The sequence below is a fragment of the Strigops habroptila genome, chromosome 4, assembly GCF_004027225.2.
Source record: "Strigops habroptila isolate Jane chromosome 4, bStrHab1.2.pri, whole genome shotgun sequence".
Taxonomy (NCBI): domain Eukaryota; kingdom Metazoa; phylum Chordata; class Aves; order Psittaciformes; family Psittacidae; genus Strigops; species Strigops habroptila.
The window spans coordinates 8,091,547-8,114,276 of NC_046358.1; the positions used below are offsets into that span (position 1 = coordinate 8,091,547).

General features: G+C 39.4%; 1 protein-coding gene across 1 annotated transcript in view; it reads right to left on the reverse strand.

The window, feature by feature from the left end:
• Positions 1-1,936: 1,936 nt before the first annotated feature.
• The window catches only part of EHD4 (EH domain containing 4), a 32,204-nt gene continuing 11,410 nt past the window's right edge, over positions 1,937-22,730 (reverse strand). The window contains exons 3-6 of the mRNA XM_030482386.2: positions 21,314-21,411; positions 13,144-13,556; positions 9,015-9,179; positions 1,937-6,552 (exon numbers count right to left, since the gene is read on the reverse strand). Of these exons, the coding sequence (XP_030338246.1) occupies positions 6,016-6,552; positions 9,015-9,179; positions 13,144-13,556; positions 21,314-21,411 (1,213 nt within the window). The 3' untranslated portion in view covers positions 1,937-6,015. The remainder of the gene's footprint in view (positions 6,553-9,014; positions 9,180-13,143; positions 13,557-21,313; positions 21,412-22,730) is intronic.

Sequence of the window (22,730 nt, forward strand, 5' to 3'; positions counted from 1 at the left end):
ATGTAGCATCCATGTAAAACGAACTGCTTTTACTATAATGAAATCTTCAGCGCTCCAGACTGAAGTTGAATATGGGTGGCCAAACCAGCAACGCCTTGGAAAGAACATGGACAAGCTCCATCTCAAAAAAAATAATTGGTGGGAGAACAAGTTAGACCTAGCACTGATGAGTTTCCAGTATTCACTGGACCAGAAAGTAACTGTGAGTCCACAGTCTCTCACATGCAGAGTGAAAACACCTTCATTCTAGCACCTCAAATCTGTGCTATCATGAATTCCTGTGGGGAAAGGGAGAGGAACCTATTTCAATACCATGGTTTCCACGAGAGAAGGTATTTTTCCCTCAGAGGTCAGAAAAGTCATATAGACACAGGACTTCTGAATATATTTGTGATACACATGTACACCTCCTTCTGACTGTATTTGGATCACCACTGGTGTTTGTTGAGTTTGGGCATTTATTTCCAGAGGATAGCTCAATGTCATGAATCCCAAGAGAAGGAAAGCACCTTCAGCAAATATGTTTGTTCATCCATCTAAGTAGGGCAAGGCAGCCAACTTTCTCCTTGGTGCTTCCTCCCCAAGTCAGCCAGGCTAGCCCAAAGGCCAAGCTTTCTATAAGGTCCTCTGCGCTCACAGTTAGTTCTTGTAGCATGATAAAGCCTTGGATCAGAGCTCAGAATAGTGTCTGCTCCAAAGCCCTTACAAATACACCAAACATGGGAGCCAATAAAAAGATTTGGAGAAACCAAATGGCATGGTACGCATAAATAGAAATGTTTCACAGTTTAAGGATGCCAAATATTAGAAGTAACAATTCTGCAAAACTTAGTTGAACTGGTAGTGTGGAATTCATACACTTTTTTCCTTGTCCAACTAGAAACTGTGGATTACAGCAGGACATCTAGCTATGAAGTGTGCTGGAAATTTTTCAAAGTCTGAAATGTCTTGTAAGGGGAGTAAGTAAAACACCACTCTACTAATAAAACCCCAAACTCCAAGACTCATTAAAAACTCCTTTTCTCCGAGCTATTTGTGACTTTTATAAGGAAACAGTTCAAACAAGGCACTGCAATTCAACAGAAATGTAGCCTCCAGGAACCCACAACACTGTTTGCACATGAAACACTTGCTTTCATGTGACATACGGTGACCACCACCAGCAAAACAGTGTAACTTGCTAACACTGCCTCATACAAACCCTTTAAACTCCACAGCAACTTAGATCTGACAGTAATAGGAGTAACAGCTAAACTATGGCGTCCTGATGGCACAGATGTGTATTTGCAGATGCTTCAAGTTGTTTGTCTATGGGGGGAAAGAGGCAGAAGAAATTAAAGTCAACATTGAAATAGATGTTCTATTGATGTAATTGGTTATTTTTAAGTAGTAGGTAGCACAGTGTAGAAAATGCACTTGGATTTTGGGGGGCAAAAATATTAACAAAGTACTTTCTGTTAAACTGTTCCTTAATCCACCCTTATTCTCAAGGTTAGCACCCCCACTGAAGGCAAAAGAAGTGCCTCTCAGCTCAAGTTTCAAGCTTTCAATGCACACAGGAAGTTTTTGATTTATCTTCCATACTTAGAATGTAAGAAATTTTCACGCTTAGACATTAAGAAACTCCAAAATTACATTCTGCTATAAAAAACTGATTACTGAGTGGTGCTCGAGATGTGGGGGGTTTTGTTTTGTTTTTCCCTTAAAAAAATAAATATAATTCTGGAGCCAAGCCTTGGTGTAGGCAGTAATTTCAGCAACAAGTTCAAGGACACAGAAAAGAAACAGCCATAACCTGTTGTGGATACATAAATGGAGGTGGGAAAATAAGCAGCTTGCCAAATAGCTACTATGCCTATGAGCCTTAAGTAGCAGGATTACAAAATCCTAGTCACTGACAGATTACCTTCCAGAAAAAAGCTTAAAAAATAAAATCTCAGGTAGTTCAATATTAGTTTATTAAATCAGCAATTTTTATCACCACTTTCTAAAAATTATTACAAAGCATATTAAAATACATTACAGTATCCACAAAGAATTTACTGTGTAATAAAAGTGCAACAATAATGAACTTACAACTTTGTTTACCTAGTTGGACAAACTGAAGCACACTGCACAGATCAAGCCTTCCCTCAAAAATTAGAGTGCCTTTGAAGTGAAAATACAGTATTTAACAAAAATATTAGAAAAGGTGAGCAGGTAAAGTAAAAAACAAAGTTAATGTTCATTCTCTCAGTGCTAAGTTACACATACCCATCAAACCATACACTTCAAACTCCGCTTGAATTCCAACAACAAAGATCCACTGAAGTGAGTGCACGTTGTGAAGGGAAGGAAGCAAGAAGAAAAAGAGGGCACATTTCAAGTACTGGGGACAAATAACTTTGAAAGTCAGGGACCAGATACTGCTGCTTTGAGACCAGGTTCCATACAAATCCGGAACATCCCCAACTAACAGCTGGGACCTCACCCTGCCCTAAAAATCTTTGTAAACTCACCATTTTCAAGTGTCGCAGCTGTAAAGACTGTCACTGTCCTGATGTGTGGTTGGGAGCAGTAGCCCCACATTTGCTGTTCCCATCTACAATAAAACTCTAATTCATTTCTGTGGGAATGGAACTAGAGTTGGGCATTAAAACTATTTTGGAATAGTTGGAGAAGAGGTAAAAGCAGCAGTTTCTACTCTGGTTCATGGCAACAGACTACATCAGTGGGCACCGATATCACGGGATGAATTACTGACAGTTTTGAATGGGCTTGCAGCAAATGTAATCAAAATCCTAGGCATAAAATAGCCGACAAACCCAATACCTTCATCTTTCTTCAGCAGACATTAGTATCAAACTAACACCAAAGGTTACCTCATACTGCTGTTCCCAATAACAATTCAGCACAATTTCATGAGAGAAGGTAATCCCGCTGACTTCTCACGCTCCTAACACATGGACTCACTGACTCCACAGAACATTATTCAAACTGTTGCATGTGGCTGGTTTAACTAACTGAATGGGCTTGCAGGATCTGACAAGCCAGAGCACCAATAAGGCAAACAGAGTAGGCCCATGGGTCTGTGAGGAGGTAGTGAGAAAAGAGATCCCTTCCCCTGAGCAACAGCAACCTACTGTATCGGTTTACCTGTGCAAGAAACTGCTGTTTGAAAGTACACAATGAAATGTACTTTATTCCTACCAGTGAAGTACGATGACAGTGCACATATCTAGAAATACATTTACGCATGTAGCTCTGCATGCCAATCCCGAAACATTTCTATTCCTCCAGATAAACAGAGAAAATCCACCTATACTCCTACATATGCTTCATGCATTCCCCTTCCAAATTCTGCAGGAAAATAAAGCAAAACATTTCAACACCATTGGACAAAATATTTTAACTTATCAAAATGATGCATTTCAATTTGTGTCCCTGAAGCCCAAGCTAGCTTACTGTCTGAAGAAGAAGACTGAAGAAAGGCTGCAGTCTCCGTTTTACTACCAATAAAGCTAGACAAATAAAATCACTGAGAAACTATCCTGCTCCTCTCACTGATATCCTCACTGAAGGAGGATATTTCTACCAGCATAGGATCATATGGCTCCAGTGCATTTGGAGCATCACCCCTGGAAGTTTCAGTTCCCACCATGTGTAGCATGGGTTCACCCCTGGAACCCTGTGCTGCTGAAGAGCAAGGTAAGGCAAACAGAGTTGGAAGATCAGCAACTTCCCAGATCCTCTCAGCTTTGCCCACACTACAGCAGTCACAATACAGAAGCTTTGCTTTCTTTCTCATGGTGGCTTTACTTACTGACCTAGTCAGGTTGGTCTTCAGTATATGAATTTGTTACTGACTGCAGACACCAATCACAAACAAGCATACATTACTACTTCTGCAGACTGTTTTACAATTCCTGCAGTGTTTATAGACTACTTTATGTTCAATGAAAAATAAATTACATAGAAAATCAGTTACTCTGCAGATGTACAATCACACAGGTAGACTCATTGTCAAGTTTCACAGCTCTACTAAAGTGCATGGAGATGCACTAAGGCTAATATGGCTTCTAATTTAGGTCTGACATAAATAAAGCTGGTATGCTTGAAGGATGAGAGAAAAAAAAGGAATTAAAAAAAACCAAGCAAATCCTCCAGAACAGTTTAACCATGCCAGGATATCCTTGATAAGGGCCCGGAAGCCTGGCAAGGTAAAGGTGTTCTTCTGTCATTACTTAAAATAGCTTCATTGTTTTCCCACAGTAGAGCCCTGGCAAAGTTCACAGTAATTTCACATCAGAATAGAATAGATGCAAAAAGATAAGAGGTCCAGAAAGATCTTATGTATTCAACCTGACTGACAACCTACAAATGTATGATTTGAAGAATGAAGCTTTCTAAGGTCACCTACAAATCTGAACATGTAAATTTGACTGAAATCTCAACTGGGAGACAATACCCAAACTACATCCCTCCTCATCCCTACTGCAAGGATGCTAACATACTTTTTGACTTGCTCTGTCTCAGACGGCACTACTGCTACCACTTGCTGAGACCCAAACAAAAAGTGCTCAAAACTACAGTACCTTTGATGTGTAGGGTATTTCATACAACAAATGGAATACAAGTCAATTCCTGCTCATATGCATAGAGAAACTGACTGCCAAGTCTGATTTTAGAGAAGAACAGGCCCTCCCTGAAAGACCCAAGTTCACAGGGCCAAATATTTGTGTCCTTTTAAGGTACTGATAAAAATCAGTAAGAAGCCAATCTCGGACTGTATTGTTAGAAAAACTACTGTTTATTAAGCATCCATTCCTTTCACAGATTGTTTTTGATAAAAAGGAGTAACATCTGGAGGGACCAGTCCATCATTTATTACAGTCAATGTAAGGATTCCTGTTAGCTTCCCTGTCTTTCACATCTGCCACCATAGGAATCAAATCTCTTTTGTGGTTGTCAGCTACACATTGGCAAAAGAAAGTGTTAAAAACTTTTCTTAAAAATATAATATATTAAAAAATATAGCGATAACTGTATAATTACCTGTAAATAGAAATTAAATACCAGTGAAAATTTCCCAAGACAATGTGATGTGTTTTGATGAGGCTGACTTTGAGCAATGCACCTTTTCTGAACAGAAAGTGAGTCCTGATTTTCAATGGAAACATGATTTTTTTTTAGCTTATGAAAACATTCTGTTGTCACTTTGAACAATTCAGGAATTTATTGCAGCTGAGCTAAACTGAAGAGCAGCTAAACTGAAACTTCAACAAAGACTCCAAATCTAAGGAACAAAGGAGATTCGGTTCTTCCAATCGTAATACTGAGTATATAGTGCTGTATAAAACCAAAGCAGCAGTTCTTCAGATAACAAGACACAATGATGACAGCTTGAAAGAATAATTTTAACATTTTGCAGTTCTAGCTATAATCAGTAAAGTTTTAAAACACATTTTCTCTTATTCTGAGCACTTAAAAGACTCTTACTCTTCTCTTTTTCTAACACCCTATTAAATAAGAACAAAAAAAAATTTCCTTTTATATCAGCCTTTTCTTAAACTATAGAGATGCTGACATTCACTCCATGCCTAAAGTCTCTTTTAGCATACAAAATGTTCCTTGCATAGGCAGGTGAATTTAATATTTAGAGCTTCCTTGCGCTATTTAAAATAGTTTGGAGAAACGTGTGGTTGATAAGTATTTAGATTTGGTGAAAGTCAGTGATTTTTATACATGGTCTTTTCTGCTTTATGGTTGTAGAGGCAGCAAGACATGGAAGCAGGACTACAAAAAACATTTTCACCTTACAACAGGTCTATACAAGGCACTTGTGATAAGCATGTCTGAGTGAAGGTCAGCAGGGATAGCTACATGAATGTTTTTCCTGCTACCATGCTTCTAATTTCAGCAACTTGTGTGAAATGTGCTGTGAGATTTAACGATCTAAGTGTAATTTCAAATTTTGGTGGTTTCAACATGTTTGTTGAAAGATTTCCAAACCCTTCATTCTTCTCCTTATATTTTTCACTCTGCTGTCTGGAAAGGTTTCCTGTGAGATGGTGGCACCAGGTGGGAAGGTAGCGTGCCGGGCAGTTCATATCCATCCAGTTTAATCTTGATGAGATGTTTTGCTAATGCAAACTCCTCATCATCCAACATGCCATCACCATCACAGTCTGCAAGTTTCCAGATCTTTCCCAAGACACTGTTTGGTAGTTTTGAAGTCACCATCTCCTTCTTTGCACTAATCCCCGATATTTTGCCATTGATTGGTGACAGAGTGTAGAAAATCTCATCATAAGCAGGTTTATCTTTGGCAACAACCCATTCCTCTTCATCAGCTCCTTCCTTAGCACCTTCTCCATATCCGTGGCCAAAAGGTCCTGCCATGGTGCCATCAAATGCTCCACCATGTACAATCTCTGTGGGCATATTGCTCTCTTCTTGTCTGATCAGGTTCATGAGGGAGGCAATTTTGTTGGCTAGCATGTTATCCACAGCTTCAATTAGCTTTGGTTTCAAAGAATGAAATTTAGTGAAGTCATAATTCTCCAGCAACTCCTGTAAATGACAAAGGTTTCAGTGACAGTAGTTAGAAACATTTCCAATACATTGAAGAGGCTAAAGAATGGGCTTCAGGTTAAAATAATCTGTTATTCTTTGAAGCAGTTTCCATAACTGAAACTCCTCTTGAAGTTCTCAAAGCAAAGCTGACACATATGTACCACACACACAATATATTCAAACACATTAAGACAATTTTGCAAGTGTATGAGCTTGTCTATTAAATTACATTTACAAAACAATTTTCAAAGTGGCAATGCATAAAATCATGGCAGTTGATGAATGTTGCTGAACAACTTTCCATTTGGTGATTTTCTTCCAAATATCAAAGAAAACATGCAAGCAGGTCCTCAGTCCTGCTAGCACTTATGCAATGTTTAAAGTTAAAATAAATGCAAGAGTTTAGAAGACTGATCTAATTTTATAGATTAAACTTCTTGTTTGTGGTTAGGTCATGTAGAAGTGTCCTTTACCAATAAAGAAAAACTGAGTTGGGATAACAACAGCAGTATTTTCATAGAAGTGCTGCCAGAACTCATGAAGTCATATGGTCCCTGCCAAGTTTTCATCTTGTACATAACTCTAGTAACCTCAGTGAGATGTTTAACTAGGTGATATGTGCTATTCCAACACAAGCCCAAGCATGTTTTACAGCAGAGCACTGGAAAATTAAAAATGCTTTAGGCAAGTACTAAATGATTTCTACATGCAAAACGCTAATCAGGAAGAGAGTTACAGTGGAAACAAAAACTCCAAACCCATGCACACCTGCCCAAACCCCTCTCAAAATGGTGTTAAAATTGCTTTAATACCATCTACCACCTCAGGGAGCTGCTCCCACACATATCAGAACCGAAGAAACCAGAAGCACAGGCAAGTGGCTTTGCTCATGCACACAGAACTTTGGATTTCTTACAGGTTCAAACAATCACCACTCTGTTCAGGTGACATTTACACAAAATCATGTGATTTATGGCTGATCAGTTTCAGTTTAAATTTATGATATGCAATAAATCTTAGAAAGCAAAGGTTAAACCTGCTGTTTTGGCACAATTTTATTTTCTCACAATTCTGCTCCTCATTACAGAAGTGACTGATATCTCAGGTATACATTTGCTGCCATCTGCTGCTGAGACTTAGAGACGCGCACTATTAGTTTGATAAAGTTCCATTCAAATTTTGTTTCCGTATTCAAACTGACAAGTGATCACCTCTCATTCTCTCATTTTGCATCACCAACAAAAGTGGCAAGGGAAGAAAGAGTCAACTTTTTCCACAGAACACCCTTTAAAAGCTTAACTCATGAAATCCTTGAACAACCTGCCTGTGAAAACCTAGCTGAAGTAGTTCTTGTGCTTCATCTGTAATTTACTGTCTCATGTAATAACTGATTCCCAAGTTACTTTAGTTCATAAAAAACCCCACTTGTGCATCGCTATAAGATTGGGTTATCAGCCAGTCTTCACTCTTTATGATTAACAGTGTAAGTGTATCACATAAATTGTCAGAATGATATGCAAGTATCGATCTGGAAAACACGTTCTATCACACTCATTCAGCTTCCAAGCTGAATTATCTTCTAATTCAAAGGACATTTAAGAAGCCTGTGATCTGAGATCCAAAAGTTGCAAACTGAGGCTTGTGGAATAAAATGAAAACCATTGCTAATACCACATTAGTTTTTCTTCCCTAGGATACCCTCTAAACAACTCACCTCAAATCAGATGACAAAAATAAAAAGGTGAGAAAGTGACAGGACTTTGGTAGTAAGATTGTATACAGCTTAAAAGAGGAACAAGAGGCAAAATAACAATAAGAGTATAAACTGAGAATATTTCTCTCTGTAGAATAAAAGCTCAAAAGGACAGGATAAAACTGAAAGGCACCATTTTCAGAAGAGATAGGTTGCAAGTTGTACTTTTCAGGTAACACATTGCCTTTGTTACTCACTAGCAAATAGTATCAGTAAAAGCAAGAGCAGAGTAGGATAAAAATGAGTAATATGTGACTAAGGATATCCTCACCTACACAAGTACATGATGGCATTACAAAAGTGATATAAATACCCACATTTAGGATATAAAATAAGAACCAGCTTAACCTATAACTGCCATAATGGCAGTGTCCACTGCCACTGTATTTGCACAAAACCTTTACTACTACTACTTGCCATGAGAGATCAAGTATTTACTAAAAGGACCAAGGGCTTTATTCTTATGGTAATTGCTGAAGTCCTATATCAGTGAATGCACACGAAGCAAGTGACCAGTTTTTTTGTTTCTACACTGCTTTTGAGTCATGCTAACCCCACAACAGACACAACTGATTATCACTTCAGCTGCTCTATTGCTGAAGACCCTAAACTATAATGCTGAGATACTATGTCCTACCTTTTGCAATTTGGCAATCCTGGCAGAAAGTTAGTATTGTTTCAGCGAAACTGTAACCTATAATCTTACCTGCATTTTCTTGACTTCAGGGAAGTCTCCTGCTGAGATATGGTATTCCCTTTGCAGCTGGATGTAGATCTCTGGTAACCTGCTGATCAGTTCCTTCTTCTTGTTCTCTTTTCCAAATACAGAGGGCATTTCTTTTTTCAGATAGCTGATGATATAAGCATGAACCTAAGAAGCAGCAAAACTGAAATCAAGACTACTGTTTATCTGCACTTAACATTAATGTTCTTCACTCAGGTCATAGAAAGTTTCCATAAGCCAGCTCAAGGATAAAATATTATTAATGACTGTCTGGAACTTCACATTTACATGAACAGTTATCAACTAGCTTTTGCTGCTTTCAGCATTCCTTTGAAGGGCAGAGAGAAAGCAAACACATTTAAAAGGAATAGATGCACATTTGCAGTTTAAGGAGAAGCACGGTACAGCATTCCATCAGTACCAACTGTGAGAGAAAAAACAAGGCCCCAAAACCACATTCTGACATGACATGCATGGATCGTACAAAGCACCAGCCATACTTGTTCATTTATCTCAGTGGCAGAGATTTGTAACTCCATTTGCTTCACCAATTATTGTGGAAAGCAATGGGATAATGCCTCAGGTAATCCAAGCATGCTAAATCAAGGGCTATCTAATTGAGTGACACTGCATTCCTACCTATTTATTCCCAGAGAAGTGAGTACCTATAGTCTATTTATATGCATCCGCCAGAGGACAACAGAGCAGTCAGTATACTATAAGAATAGCATGCCACAGCTGCCTTGTGAAGCCTTGAGGAGAAAAGCAGAGCCTTTTGAGCATATAAAGACATTAAGATGACAAGCTCTAAAACACATTGATACTTGCAGAGCTCTTAAAGAGTTTCCTATCTGCTGTGATCAAGTTAATCCAGCGCTGCCATCAAAACATCCATCTTGCCCATGCACACTCCTTCTACCCTTACCCTGAACCATTCATCTCTTCCCCTCTACCGCCATCCCCACCACCTTTCAGCACCAAAAGGATCTGCTTGGCCACAGAGCAAGTGATCTGGTCCAGGACAGACAGAGTGGTTGCACTTCTTAACTGAGGTGAGTTCTTTTATCCAGTTCATTGTGTGGGCACTGATATTCTGTGCACAAGAGGGAAGTGTCAGGGCAGCCTGCTTTTATCAACAATGCACACCTATCACAACTTAATGTCAAACTGCTTTCCTAAGTTCTAACTCGGCCAGGACCACTGAAGTGAAATGACCTCTACAACAGGACAAATCTTTATAAAACTCAGGTCTGATGCAGCTGTTCCCAAAACAGAAGTTACTTAGAATTTTCACACAGAAAACATTAGAAAATAAGAATGTCTGCTGAAGCACTGAGCAGTAAAAGGCTGAAATGTTGAAGACCAGGGGAAGACGGACTACCACAAAAAAGCATCAGTAGAAAAAAAAGTGATTACATAGATGTGGTGGAAGTATAATATTTAATACCTACCAAATTATTACGGAATGTGCCTTAAAGTATTCTGTACAAATCTTATACAATTTGTACAGGGGTAGTGCTCTCCCCATTCTTTTCCTTGCTTATTTAGGAGGCTTACTGGAAACTGGAGCAAAAAAAATTTCTGTTTTTAAAGAAAAATGGTGTAACCAGTTTTCATTTGCATGTCTTAAGATCACAACTTTCACACAACATCACTTCCTCATATCCGAAAAGAGTGTATGCATTTTAAATGCAGACAAATTTAAATTTCTACAGAGGAGAAAAAATAAACAGCATGAAGAAGCGGGGTTTCTGAATAAACCCATGAAATTTTCTAATAGGGTAGATATGAGTATTTCTTCAGAATTACAAGAACTGATTCAGCAAATATCTTTCTAAGAGAGTTTATAAGTAGCTAAGTAATTTTATGGATCTTATGTTTAAAAAATACTTCTAGAAAAAACAGAAAAATATATATATAGTTCACAAGCACCAAGAGTTTCACATGTGTATGCTAAGTGGTCTAAGGTCTGCCAGAGGGCACATGTGTTTCTTGCAGATAAGAACAGTTCTCCTCTTCAAAATGGGATAGTGAGTCACACTTAGAAGAAAAAAAAAGCCCAAATTTGACAGCAAGTTAAGAGCTTGCTTTTGGGTTTTTGGTTACTGAATATGCTTTAGAAGAGATTAAGAACAGAGTGCAATAGAAATAGGAGAAAAAAAAACCCCGATACAACGCTGTAAAAAGTGATTTTTGAGTGCCCATACTTCAAGTTCAGTTTGGAAGACAGAAAGACAACACTGGGAAGATTACATTGCTGCTTTCCTGCAGATAAACAGTGTATTCCCCTTCCATAGCTGTCTAGTTAGCGTGTCCTATGAACAGTGTATTTAATATTCACCTTTATCCATTTTTATTTTACATTACAAAGAAACACCTAAAGATGATCCATCTGACACTTTTCCACTTCAAAAAGGATTGTAACAATTGAAAGCAAAAAGCTGCCAACGACATCCACAAAATTGATTGAGATCATAGCAACTTGTCACAAAATATCATCAGGAACACAATTTGAAATGGAATTTTCAAAGCAGCAGCTGCCTTTAGGAGTATGCCCTAAAGCTCAGGCCACAAAAAACCCCAAACCCAGACCACCTTTAAGCATACTATTACATTCAGAGAGTTAATTAAGCCAACATAAGAAGTGGTATATGCCCCCAGACAACTATTCTTATATCAATGTAAGTGCAAGTCCTCTTTATTTTTGCTTAGAAGTCCACATGTAAATGTGTTCCAAGACAACTTTAACTCAAATCACATTCTCTTTGATAACTGCATAGGAAATTAGTACTTCTGCCTAGTACCACCAGCTTTCTCCCCAAGTATTTCTGAGGTTAGTTTTCCTTCTGTTCCAGTTTTCCAAATGACAAATTGTAATTTTTGAATCACCAATTTCCATTTCATTCTTGAGCTTTTCAAAACAACAAGAAGCTTGGCAGTGCTTTTAACTATTATTCTAACAGCAGCTGCAGTCCTACAATAAAGGAAATTGCAGAATCAGAGAAACAGGTAAAGAAATATTTCAGACTGCAACCAAGGCTTATTCTAGTCAGGCTGTGAGAAGAAAGGACAGATGAAGTTAGCGTTAAGCATGGATTCTGAAGATTGATGTAAAATATAACCAGAAGTTTTTACAAATAGGTATTTAAAACTTAATGGTAATTCACAAAGCATTAATGTTACATTCATGCATTCATCAAAGATAACTAGAGACCTATTAAAAAAAAAACAACAAACCAGGTTTTCAACAGTCAGCTGTAGACAGTCACAGCTTGCCCGTGCACACCAGGTAGTGACTGCAATTTGCACACAAGGCGTGTACACCTCCAGAGCTGAAAACAGGCAGAATCGTGACTGGGGCTGCCTACAGTGGGGCACAGAACTCAGGTTCCTGGATAAACAGAGATGGGTTTTCCTGGATATGATGACAAAAAGTCTCCATCACCCAAGCATCTCTGTGACAGGGAACGAAGAACATATAATCGGAGAGGCTCAAGAGTTTCAATCTAATGCACAAGCACCTCTCCAATTAATCAGTATTTGTGCTTCACCAAGAGTGAGGCTTTTAATCAGTCTTGTATTCTAGGGTATAACATAACCCTACAACATGTGTTTAATCAAGTGTTTTCACAGCAGCTGATTGACAGTATGCATTAAGGCATTAATAAGCAAAAAAGCACATGGAAGGTTGCATGTGAATAGTTTTGGTTGTGGGTTTTTTGCCTCCCTTTTCTCTTTTTCTAAAAAAGTGTTCTCTACATTACCAGCTATTGCTAAAAACAAAGTGGTTTGTCTCCAAAAATTAAGATTACCTCACTGCACAATATAAAAAATAAAAAATAACTAAAAAAAAAGCAGTCCCCTACCAAGAAAAAAAAATTGCTTTAATGGCCCAAAATCATCAAATCCCTTCTCTAAAGTTAAGGAGGCGTCCCAGTATAAGTCTTGATATCCTCCTACTTGTTTCTATATCCCAAGTAGCTACCTCTTCCACTTGCTGAAAACACAGTTTATAGGTAGAGAAAGGTTGGGAAGGGTGAGAAAGGACACACTGAAAGGGACAGAAGAGACTCCTCATTCAATTAATTTAGGGCTTTTTATCTTTTCTTACCTTTGCAAGTCTTGCCCTCTTAATGAGATCATTGAGTTTGCGCACAGCAGCCTTCTGCGGGAGACCCTGGATATCCTTGAAAAGATCCTGTGCCTCAGCTTCAAAGAGTCTTCGATTCTCTGTGTTTCGGAGAGGATTGGACCAGAAGGAGCCAATGTAGACTCGCAGCACCTCTGGAGTGTTGATCACCTTTCCCAGGGACCACATAAGTGCACCGTAGACCCTCATCAGCTGCTGTGTATCCACTTGGTCAGCCTTATTAAGTACCACTCGAATCTTGTCATCCTGGCCCCGGAACGACTTAATAGCCTCTGAAAACTCATCGGATATATCCAGCTTATGGGCATCAAAAAGGAGAATGATGCGATCGACCCTCTCGGCAAACCACTGGAGGACTTGGCAGAAGTCGTAGCCTGAAGGAAGAATACACTATTACAGTCCTGCCATTCAGAAAAGCAAGCCTCGGAGAATGTAGGGCTGGGGATAGAGAACAAGGGGATCACAGCATCAGGTGGGGGAAAAAGAGGAGATGGACCACGTGGAGGAGCACATCTGTGGACAATGAGGACAGGCCAACTGTATCCCTCATTTGCTTAGCCCAGTCTCACTATTACAGCCTTTTTTTTTTTTTTAATCATTGCCCTTCCCTCAACCTTACCATCCATCTCTTACGTCACTATCTTCTGTGCTGCTGTGAGTTACCACCTCACACCCATGTTTGCTTCTTCCCAGGAGTTCTGGCTCCAGCACAGCGCCCAAGCCAAGCGGGTCTGTGGGGCTTTTATCAGAAGCTCTCTTCATCGCTGTTAACACTGGCCACTTTGGTAGCACTGCCTATCTGTACTAACAAGGAAAACAGTGCAGGTGCAGCACTCCAGAGTAAGTCAGTAACTGAAAATATTTGGATTTTAAAACCATTTCCAAACTCTCCTCTTCTTGCATTGCAACACTTGCTGTTATTTCTGCCACAGCAGGCTTGGAGATAGAATTTACAAGCAAAGTGCCTGTGTTGCTGATGGCTTTGGGGACGTGACAGATTACAGAGCATGAGCAGTGACCATTCTGATCATCTGAAACTTTTTGATGTTCTGAAGAAAAGCCTATTCTTAGCACCTGTCTGAATGCTTTTATAAGTGCAGCTGGTGTCTAATCCACACAACAAACAGTATTCAGGAGCTGCTTATTCAGAAGTGACACATCTAATCTGCAGAGAGTCACCACAAGTGATGCGGCATTGGGCTTGGCACGATGTGACTCAGCTTGTTTGAGTAAGGAAAAGCAAGGTATGAACTGGAAGCCAGCATCCCACCCCTCCTGTTCCTCTTGGAAACAAACCAGAGCTAAAAGAGGGAGCAGTCAAAATGCAAGGTCTGGTGTAAAGTAACCCAAACAGAATCAACGGTTTTGCTCCCAGCAGAATATACTCTAATGCTGATAGCAAAGAAAGCTCAGTTATCACCAGTGAGCCCTCCAGGGTGTCTTGGCTCATTTCCCAGCTGTGCAAGATAAGCCTTTAAACCTCCAATCCCCCAGCCAAGAAAACCCGCTTAGATTACTCATACATGAGCCAATTATTCAACACTTATACACCTGGTCCAGATACAAGCAGAAGACTTCATCACTCCTCATTCTCCCTAGCATCTTTTAAACAGTATACGTAAAAGTATATATACAGAGACAATGTAAAGTTGCTTAGCTTTTCTTAAAACAATTCAGTCAGCATACCTTCAAGCTGTTGGCCTTTAACAGGGAACCCAGAAGCATTTCAGCTTCTTTGCTTTCCAGTAGAACCTGGCTAGGGCCAACAGCAAGAAAAGCAGACATACACAAAAGTAATAGGAAAAAACGGTGAACTCCAGATTTGTCATAGAGCATACTTGGGTATGTTTAGCAATACAGGAAAATACTCAGGCTTCAATCTTTTGTTTAAAAATTACAAATAAAATATGAAATGAAATCCAGAAATTCTAGTTAAAAGAAAGAAAATGTCCCCAGTTACCTGTGTTCCCTGCCTCTCCTCCCCCCAAAACAAAGATGTCATAAAACTTCACTAAAAATCCAGCACAAAAATGTCAAACCCTAAGGAGAGGGCAATGTTGAAAAGGTAGTACTACGATCCAAAAGGATGCAGGTCAGACTCATTAACTGTCTATACAAAAAAAAAAGCCAACATAATCTTTCCCATTAAAAGGATTACTTTGTAAGGAATGCAAAATCTGGCCCCTTTCCAGATAATGCTGCTCTGATGCTTTAGCACGTTCTTTCCTGTGACCTTTCCTGTGACCAGCTCCTGAAGGGGTAAAGGCAAGATGAAGGTAGGAGCATGGAAGAAAGCTGCACAAAACACAGCTGGAAGAGAACTCTTCTTACTTTATACTAACAATCTAATCAAAACCAGTGTGAATAATTTATCTTCATAAAAATTCAGCAGGAAAGGGAGAAGTGATATCTTGTATGTCACTTGCGTGTCACAATGTATTTTCAACAGTGCACAAATCTGAGCTGTGCAATACCCTGTTCTGATTTCACTCACATAGAAGAAAATATGCTTGAAATAAAACACATAAAGTTGCAAAATGAAGCAAGTTTAATCCTGTTAAGTTTTCCACAAATTGATAGGTGAGAATGTGACTTATAAGGCTGGTTAAATAAATGTAAACTCCCACAACGTTTGATGGATTTTGAACTGTAAAAAACCAATTGTACAGTCAGCAAGTGTACGTTAACTAGCAATAAACTTATTTTAAATGTGAATTAAATATTAATGAAGCATTTGCTTTCAGAAAGAAAAGTCCACTTGTTGAAAACGGGTAAGAAAAAGACCTCATTAGAAAAAAAATGAAAAAATCTATTCGTTTTAATGAAAATGTCATTAGACTTGAACTCATTTTCTGTACAGATTCAGTAGTTACACATTAGAGTATATCTGAACTACAGAGAAGTGATATATGGTTAAATATTTCAGCACTGAGACACAATGCATTTAGGATCCTGTCACATACAGTACATGTGTGTGGGGCTTTCAAAGTTGAGCAGTACTAGGTCAACACTGATTAGTTTGGAAAACTTGACCAAAAAAGCCTGGTATTGATATTTCTCAGCCTCTTGCTGCTCTACTATGGCTGTTTCTTCAAAGGTTTGTTCCCAGTGACTGATGTCACAGCAATTATAATCCAGCCTGAGGATCTATGTTTCACCAGGTACAACACTGACTTGCAAAAGCGTATTAGAAAGTCGCAAGTCACCCTTGTACCCAGCTAAGGAACAGAGGAAAGCAGGGATCCACCAGCTGCACTGCAGAGCTATTGAGCTTCTCCCAAGCTGCAGAGGGGGAGTGAGCTGATGCCTCTGACAGAGGCATAACTATTGGGTATCAGTAACAGGCTGAGCAGAAACCACAGAGGAGAATAAAATGAAATAATGCGGAAGAGATGAAAAAACTGGAGAGAAACTGCACGTGGTTACCAGCCCTGGAAACACTGATAAGAGGAACAATCATGAGCTCTCATGTGTCACCAGCACAGGGCAAAGTACCAGCCCCGTGCATGACAGCCACCAGCCATACTCAGAGATAGCTGTACAACTGTGCAGAATGAGCGTGGGTCAATTTTCTGTTGCCAGTTAGCAATAAAGATTTAAACAAACAGTAGGTTTCCCTTGGGAACCCAAGGTAAATGATTTCTGACTTGCCCATATACCATCTCCTAAAGCTTTTGCAATTCAGTAAGCAATTAGGGAAGCCTGACGGGCTCCACCCATCCTGTCTGAGCACAGACAAGCAGTGTCTAGTTCTTCTACCCCTGGGGCCAGCACTACTGGCACAGCAGAAGAGAGGAGGCTCTCAGATGAGTGCAGCCATAAGGAGGCCCCAAACTCTGAACAGTGCCCAGTTACCAGATGAACCAGGGGTGGGCAGAGTACTGCAGTGATCCCACCTGCCATTTCTGCCTAAGTACCACACAACCCAGACTACAACACACAATTTAGATGTGGACAAACGCAGCCTTTCCCCCATGCCCAATCTGCTGTTCTTCTAATGCTTTCTCACAGGTTAGCACCTAAATTTCCCAATCTTTCAAACAGAGCTCAGTCCCACATGGGAAGATGCACTTTTTGCTGTCCAGGGTGGAAGATTCCAGGTATGTTAATGAAAGCCTGTCTTGATTCAGCACTCCTGGGTAGCACTCTTACTGCACTCGTGTTGGTGGACTAATCCTAAGGAGAATGTACAGTCTCTCAATGCAAGGGAAAGCCTGACACAATGCTGCAACTATATCCATCACCTTACTTAATCCAATTTTCACAAGCCAGCTTGAACTGAGAAGATTGTGTTTAAGTAATTCCAGTTCTAAAAATGCAAGCTAACCAATATCCTCCACGTTCCTCTGAGCTCTTTCCTCATACTACTTGAAACCCTTGCCTTCATGCCACTCAATCATGAACCAAACCCCTCCTCCCTTTCTAAAAGCAGTTCCTCCCCACACCCTGCTAGACATTGCTTCTCCTTCCTCCTCTCTTTATACTCATTGTTCATTCTAAATCTTGCAGATAATACACACATTTCTGCCTGACATGGGCTTTGTGAATGTCACTCGTGATGCTACAGAAGCATCACGGGTGACGTCCACTGGGATGAGCATTGTCTGACTGCAGACAATGCTGGCACAGGTCTGCACATTCTCCTGCAGCCACTTACACAGCCCCTGAACTGACAGGCCAGAAGCTTCTGGCACATCCTCCTGCCAACAACAGAAGCGGGAAAGGTGTGCCAAGAGATACAGCATTGAATGTTGCACCCTGTGTATATTTTTGACCCTTCAGAAAGTGATCGACTCCTTCATCCCGACTCCTTCATCCATGGCCTGGATGCTTTCCAGAGTTATAAATAAAACATGCTGGGAAATAGCGCATATCCTGCATTTTTACATCATCCCTTTACTGTTTTCCTGCTTTTAAAAACTGAAAGTTAACATTTGATTCCTTTCTTGGTCTCAGGAGGCTCACAAGATCATGAAAAAAAACACTAACAGCAAAGAGTGAAGGTTTTACACTGAGGTTCTGTGATGTTATTCTTCCATCAAACATATTAAAACATCACCAGTAAGAAAAGTTGCTGCTCAGCAATGTTAGAAACAAACTAAACTTCTAAAAAGGTAATTTAAAAACTCAGATATGAAGAGACACCAATAATGTGCAGAATAGAAACACTTAATCTAGCGTGTTATTAAATGCCATATTCCATGAAAAAAAATCTCATCTTGTATATATTTAGAAAACAGCAACAAGATTAATAAGGAAAAAACCAAACAAACAAAATCAACCAAAAACCAAACAAAATCACGAGAGAAATAGAAAGAAATTAAAAGCTTAAAAAAAATAAATTGAACTACAAGATTTTGAAGCACAAAATTGTGAAATCAGCACAATTCTGGAAAAAAAAAAAATCTTAAGAATCACCCTTTAAAATTAGAGCTTTCCTGGTGAGCACAGACAAGTATTCCTATGTTTAAGTCTGTAATCACCTTCACAGTGAAATGAAATGGCAGTTCCCATAATGAAGCACCCAGCTGCAACCTTTTCCAGTGAGAAGCAGCCAGCGAATTTAAGGGGTAACAACACACATTCTTGTAGAAAAAAAGCTTTGTTCGCCTGAAGGTGTACAAACAGAACCTTCTATGACAGAGGCACATTTAGGGGCAGCAGAAAATATCTTGTAGAATCCTGCTTACATTTGCACACAGTGATTTCAAGAGTAATCTAAGCAACTCAAACTTCAAAACATGCTAAATTAGACTTGCAGCATAAATACGTTGAAGTCAGCCTGACTCCTTCAGGAAGCAGGTTAAACAGGCCTTGCTGCATGCAGCACCACAGGACAAGTTGAGTTTGTATTCCACAAAACCACCTGTGTGGAAACTGCATAAGTAGTCCAAAAGTCATATACAGGAAATGCATCTGACTATGCAGTATTTCAGACATGGGTGAGCACAGTATTGCCTAATCACAAAAGCATGCAATATGTGCATGCAGTAGGTCCATGCAAAGACTTGTAGGTACTCCATGTATGCTGATGTCTAAGTATAGGAAGCCTTAAACCTTGGCAGCAGTTGCCCTGCAAACGTGGGGCACAGAGAACCGTACTCTAAAGCTAACCCACCAAAACCTTACTTATGGTACAACCACACTGGTTAAAGCTAAACCACACTTGCAATAAAAGAACTGTGCCAAGTTACGTATTCAAGACAACCCTTAGCACACGTAAATAATCATGAAATCTAGTCGAGTTAAAGCCTGTGAAACAGGTAGGAGTTTGAGGTTATTGCTGAGCACTGTCAACTTACGTGAAAATCTAACATACCAAAGGGCAGGCGAGCTAGGCCACAGAAACAATTGATAAGGCACACACAATCAAGAAACAAAGTTTCTGAACAATAAAGGAACAACAGTCATATGTTTTGTAAAGCTTAAAGAGCAATTCTAGATGGCAGTGAAGAGCCACGGTCCTTTAAGCAACTACCAGTGAAACAATCTGGAGTGAAACACAACTCTGTCCCACACGTGCAGCCTGGGATTTCCACAGCAATCCCTAATAGCGTTCAATTTTGTCACAAAACTGGTCACTTTTTCAGTGGCATATTAATATGATGTTCTAGTTTTCTGCTTATTTCTTGTTCACTTCCATACTGCTATGAAAGTGGCAACAGATACTTGAATGCTGCCAAGCATCGTTTTTCCTTGATTTAACAAGCAGAGAGGGAAAAAGATGCACCTAATTTTTCTTGTTGGAGGAAAAAAGGGAGCTAGAATCCACAACAGACAAGCACAAGTAGGAAACTTAAAACCATCTTTGATTTTATCAGACTTTCTGTGTAAACCGAGACTTAAACATTTTGTGGACATTATGAGATTTTTCAGGATTAAAGATCTTTAGGTATATACTTGGTTATTTCCACCTACAAATAAAAGTGCCAACATGCAGTATTTGTTTTATTTATCTGATTTCATAGTATTTAAGCCTTTGCTTGCTCAGATGTAGGCCACTCATGCTGTTCATCTCTACTAATTCACCAATATATCACACTTAGAAAAACACAGCTCTCTCCCCAAGATGAATGCTTTAGGAATAATAAAGAGGACAAAACCCCCACATTCTGTCACTGAACAAAGAATCCAGAAACATCTAGTAGACCAATTTACTAAGCAAGCATAGTTTACATTGCAGTCCTAAGAATTTAGTCTCTTATTCTGTCAGTGTAATGGAAAGACAAGACTATGGTTGCATAGTTGCCATATATTGTACTTATTCCAGGATTTCCTCAAAAAAAACCCGAAGTGTGATATGTTAAAGAACTGATTCTTTTGCCTTCCCACAGACATGAAACACACAAATTTCCATTTCTTAAGCAAAGGTCTGAAAATGGTGGGCAGCATAAGCTACACACTGGATCATTGCCATTTACAACTCCACAGAAATCTAACACGCACTTCAATGCAGCTGAAGGAAACAAGAAAGTTATTTACATTATGCCTTTTTGTTTTAGTAGTTTCTCAGAGACAGCATGATTTTTTAAACAGCATGCTAAAAACAGGGTTCGGTTCTTTACAGAATTTTTATTAAAAACATGCTAATTCGCTCTTCTTGTTGCTACCTTAATGCTTTCGACTGAAAATTATATTACAGTATGACTAAGCAACCTTAAGAAGCAACACTAGCAACTGTGCCTACAATAAAAGCACCTTATTTACAGCCCAACCCCCTCAGTTATTAAACATAACCAGCTTGAAGAGCTATAGGTATTATGAAACATTCATAATTCATGAACTCTACATTCATGAACTTCAATAGTATATATGAGCCTATTTTTACTTTGTGGAAAGCAATTAAAATGATGGAAATAAGGCTTTTTCTCAGAGTGTCAAAGCACTAATCAGTCAACAGACCATGCAACCATAGCCACTTGCAGCCATAGCAGCAGGATGATAGCAATCCCAACCCCTCCAGTTTCCAAGAGAAAAAATTCCAAACCCTACATCCAGCCTTAAACTTGGGTTTAATAGGCATTGTAGTAAGATAGTTTGGGACACACCACCATTCAATACCACTAAAAGAAGTCCTCAACAGATGAGGATGATGACTTGTCCAGTGTTGTTTTCAAACCCTGCAACTCACCTCTGCTGATGCGCTGCTTCTCTCCGGAAAGAATGCCAGGGCTGTCGATGATACTGATGCTCTTCAGTACCTGGTTAGGTAACTGAGAACACATGAACCTGCAGGAAAGGAGGAGGGAAAAAAGAAAAAGATATTAACAATAGATGGAGCTCAGGTGTAGATTGTCCCCTGAGAGCTCCCCTTTATGCATCTGCTTTTAGAAAGATTCATGTGATATTTAAAAAATAATAATCTCTGAAGTCCTAATGAACCCTGTATTTGACAGCTGTACATGTGTAAGAAAACAAAATGTAAACAGAGAGCTTCTCATAAAAGAGATAACACAGGAAAACCTTGTAAAAACTATGTCTGAGTGCTGACGGAATTCCAAATTTTGCAAGAGCTGATAACATTGGCCATATATACAACACTAAAAAAAAAAAAGACTCCATAAAACAAACATTTTGCTATGACCAAAATTACTACACACAAGAAAGAATTACTCATATACTCCTACTTTTACCCAAATTCAAAGAGATTCAAAAGAAAAAGGAAGCAGACAGAAAAGCCTTACTGACAATATGGGCAGGGGGATTGGAACCAGATGATCTTTAAGGTCCCTTCCAACCCAAACCATTCTCTGATTTTATGAATATGTTTATATTTCAGTCACTGGCAAGTCACCTTCTCACCTGCTCTGGAGTTTGTGGAGGACTGAAAACAACACTATTTCTCCCACAACCCTAGCCAAACCTTTCACATTGTCAGAACCAAGAGTTCAAATTACATACAGCATGCTCTAAACAATAACCTCCTGCCTCTTTGGAGACAAATTCAATGGTGGTATCATGAAAAATAAATAACTCACGAGGCCTCCAAGAGTCATGCAGAACACTGTGTGTGTTAAACACAAGCTACTGTGATGCTTCTGGGGTAGTTGATGACTGAAGAACTTCACCTTCCTTCATCATAACTGCCTTTAAGAGATTTGCATAAGAGTTTAATCTTCTTATCGGGCAGCAGCTGAAGACTGTACTAACAAGCACACAACGTAACCTACCCTCCTCCTGTGACGCTGCCCAGAGGCAGCCCAGCACAGGATCAAGTTGCAGGTGCAGGCTGTAAGAAGCCCTGCGTTAACCCATCACTTTAGAAAGCACACTGCCTCAATGGTATCACAGACAGCAAACCTTAACTGTGCCAAGGTCAAGCAAGAACTTTAAGACCAAAGATAACCTGAGTTAGGCAGAAGTCAGGCAAATACGAAGTACAAAATGTAACAGACAGCTTTTGTTGTAAGAGAAGCTATTGTTGGATAGGTCACGATCCAGATGATTTAAAGGAAATCAGGAAGAAAAAAAATCCTTACACCTCGCTTCACCTTGTTTTTTGGGTGACCTTGTAGTCATGAGTCCGTAACAAAAGCACACAGCATCCC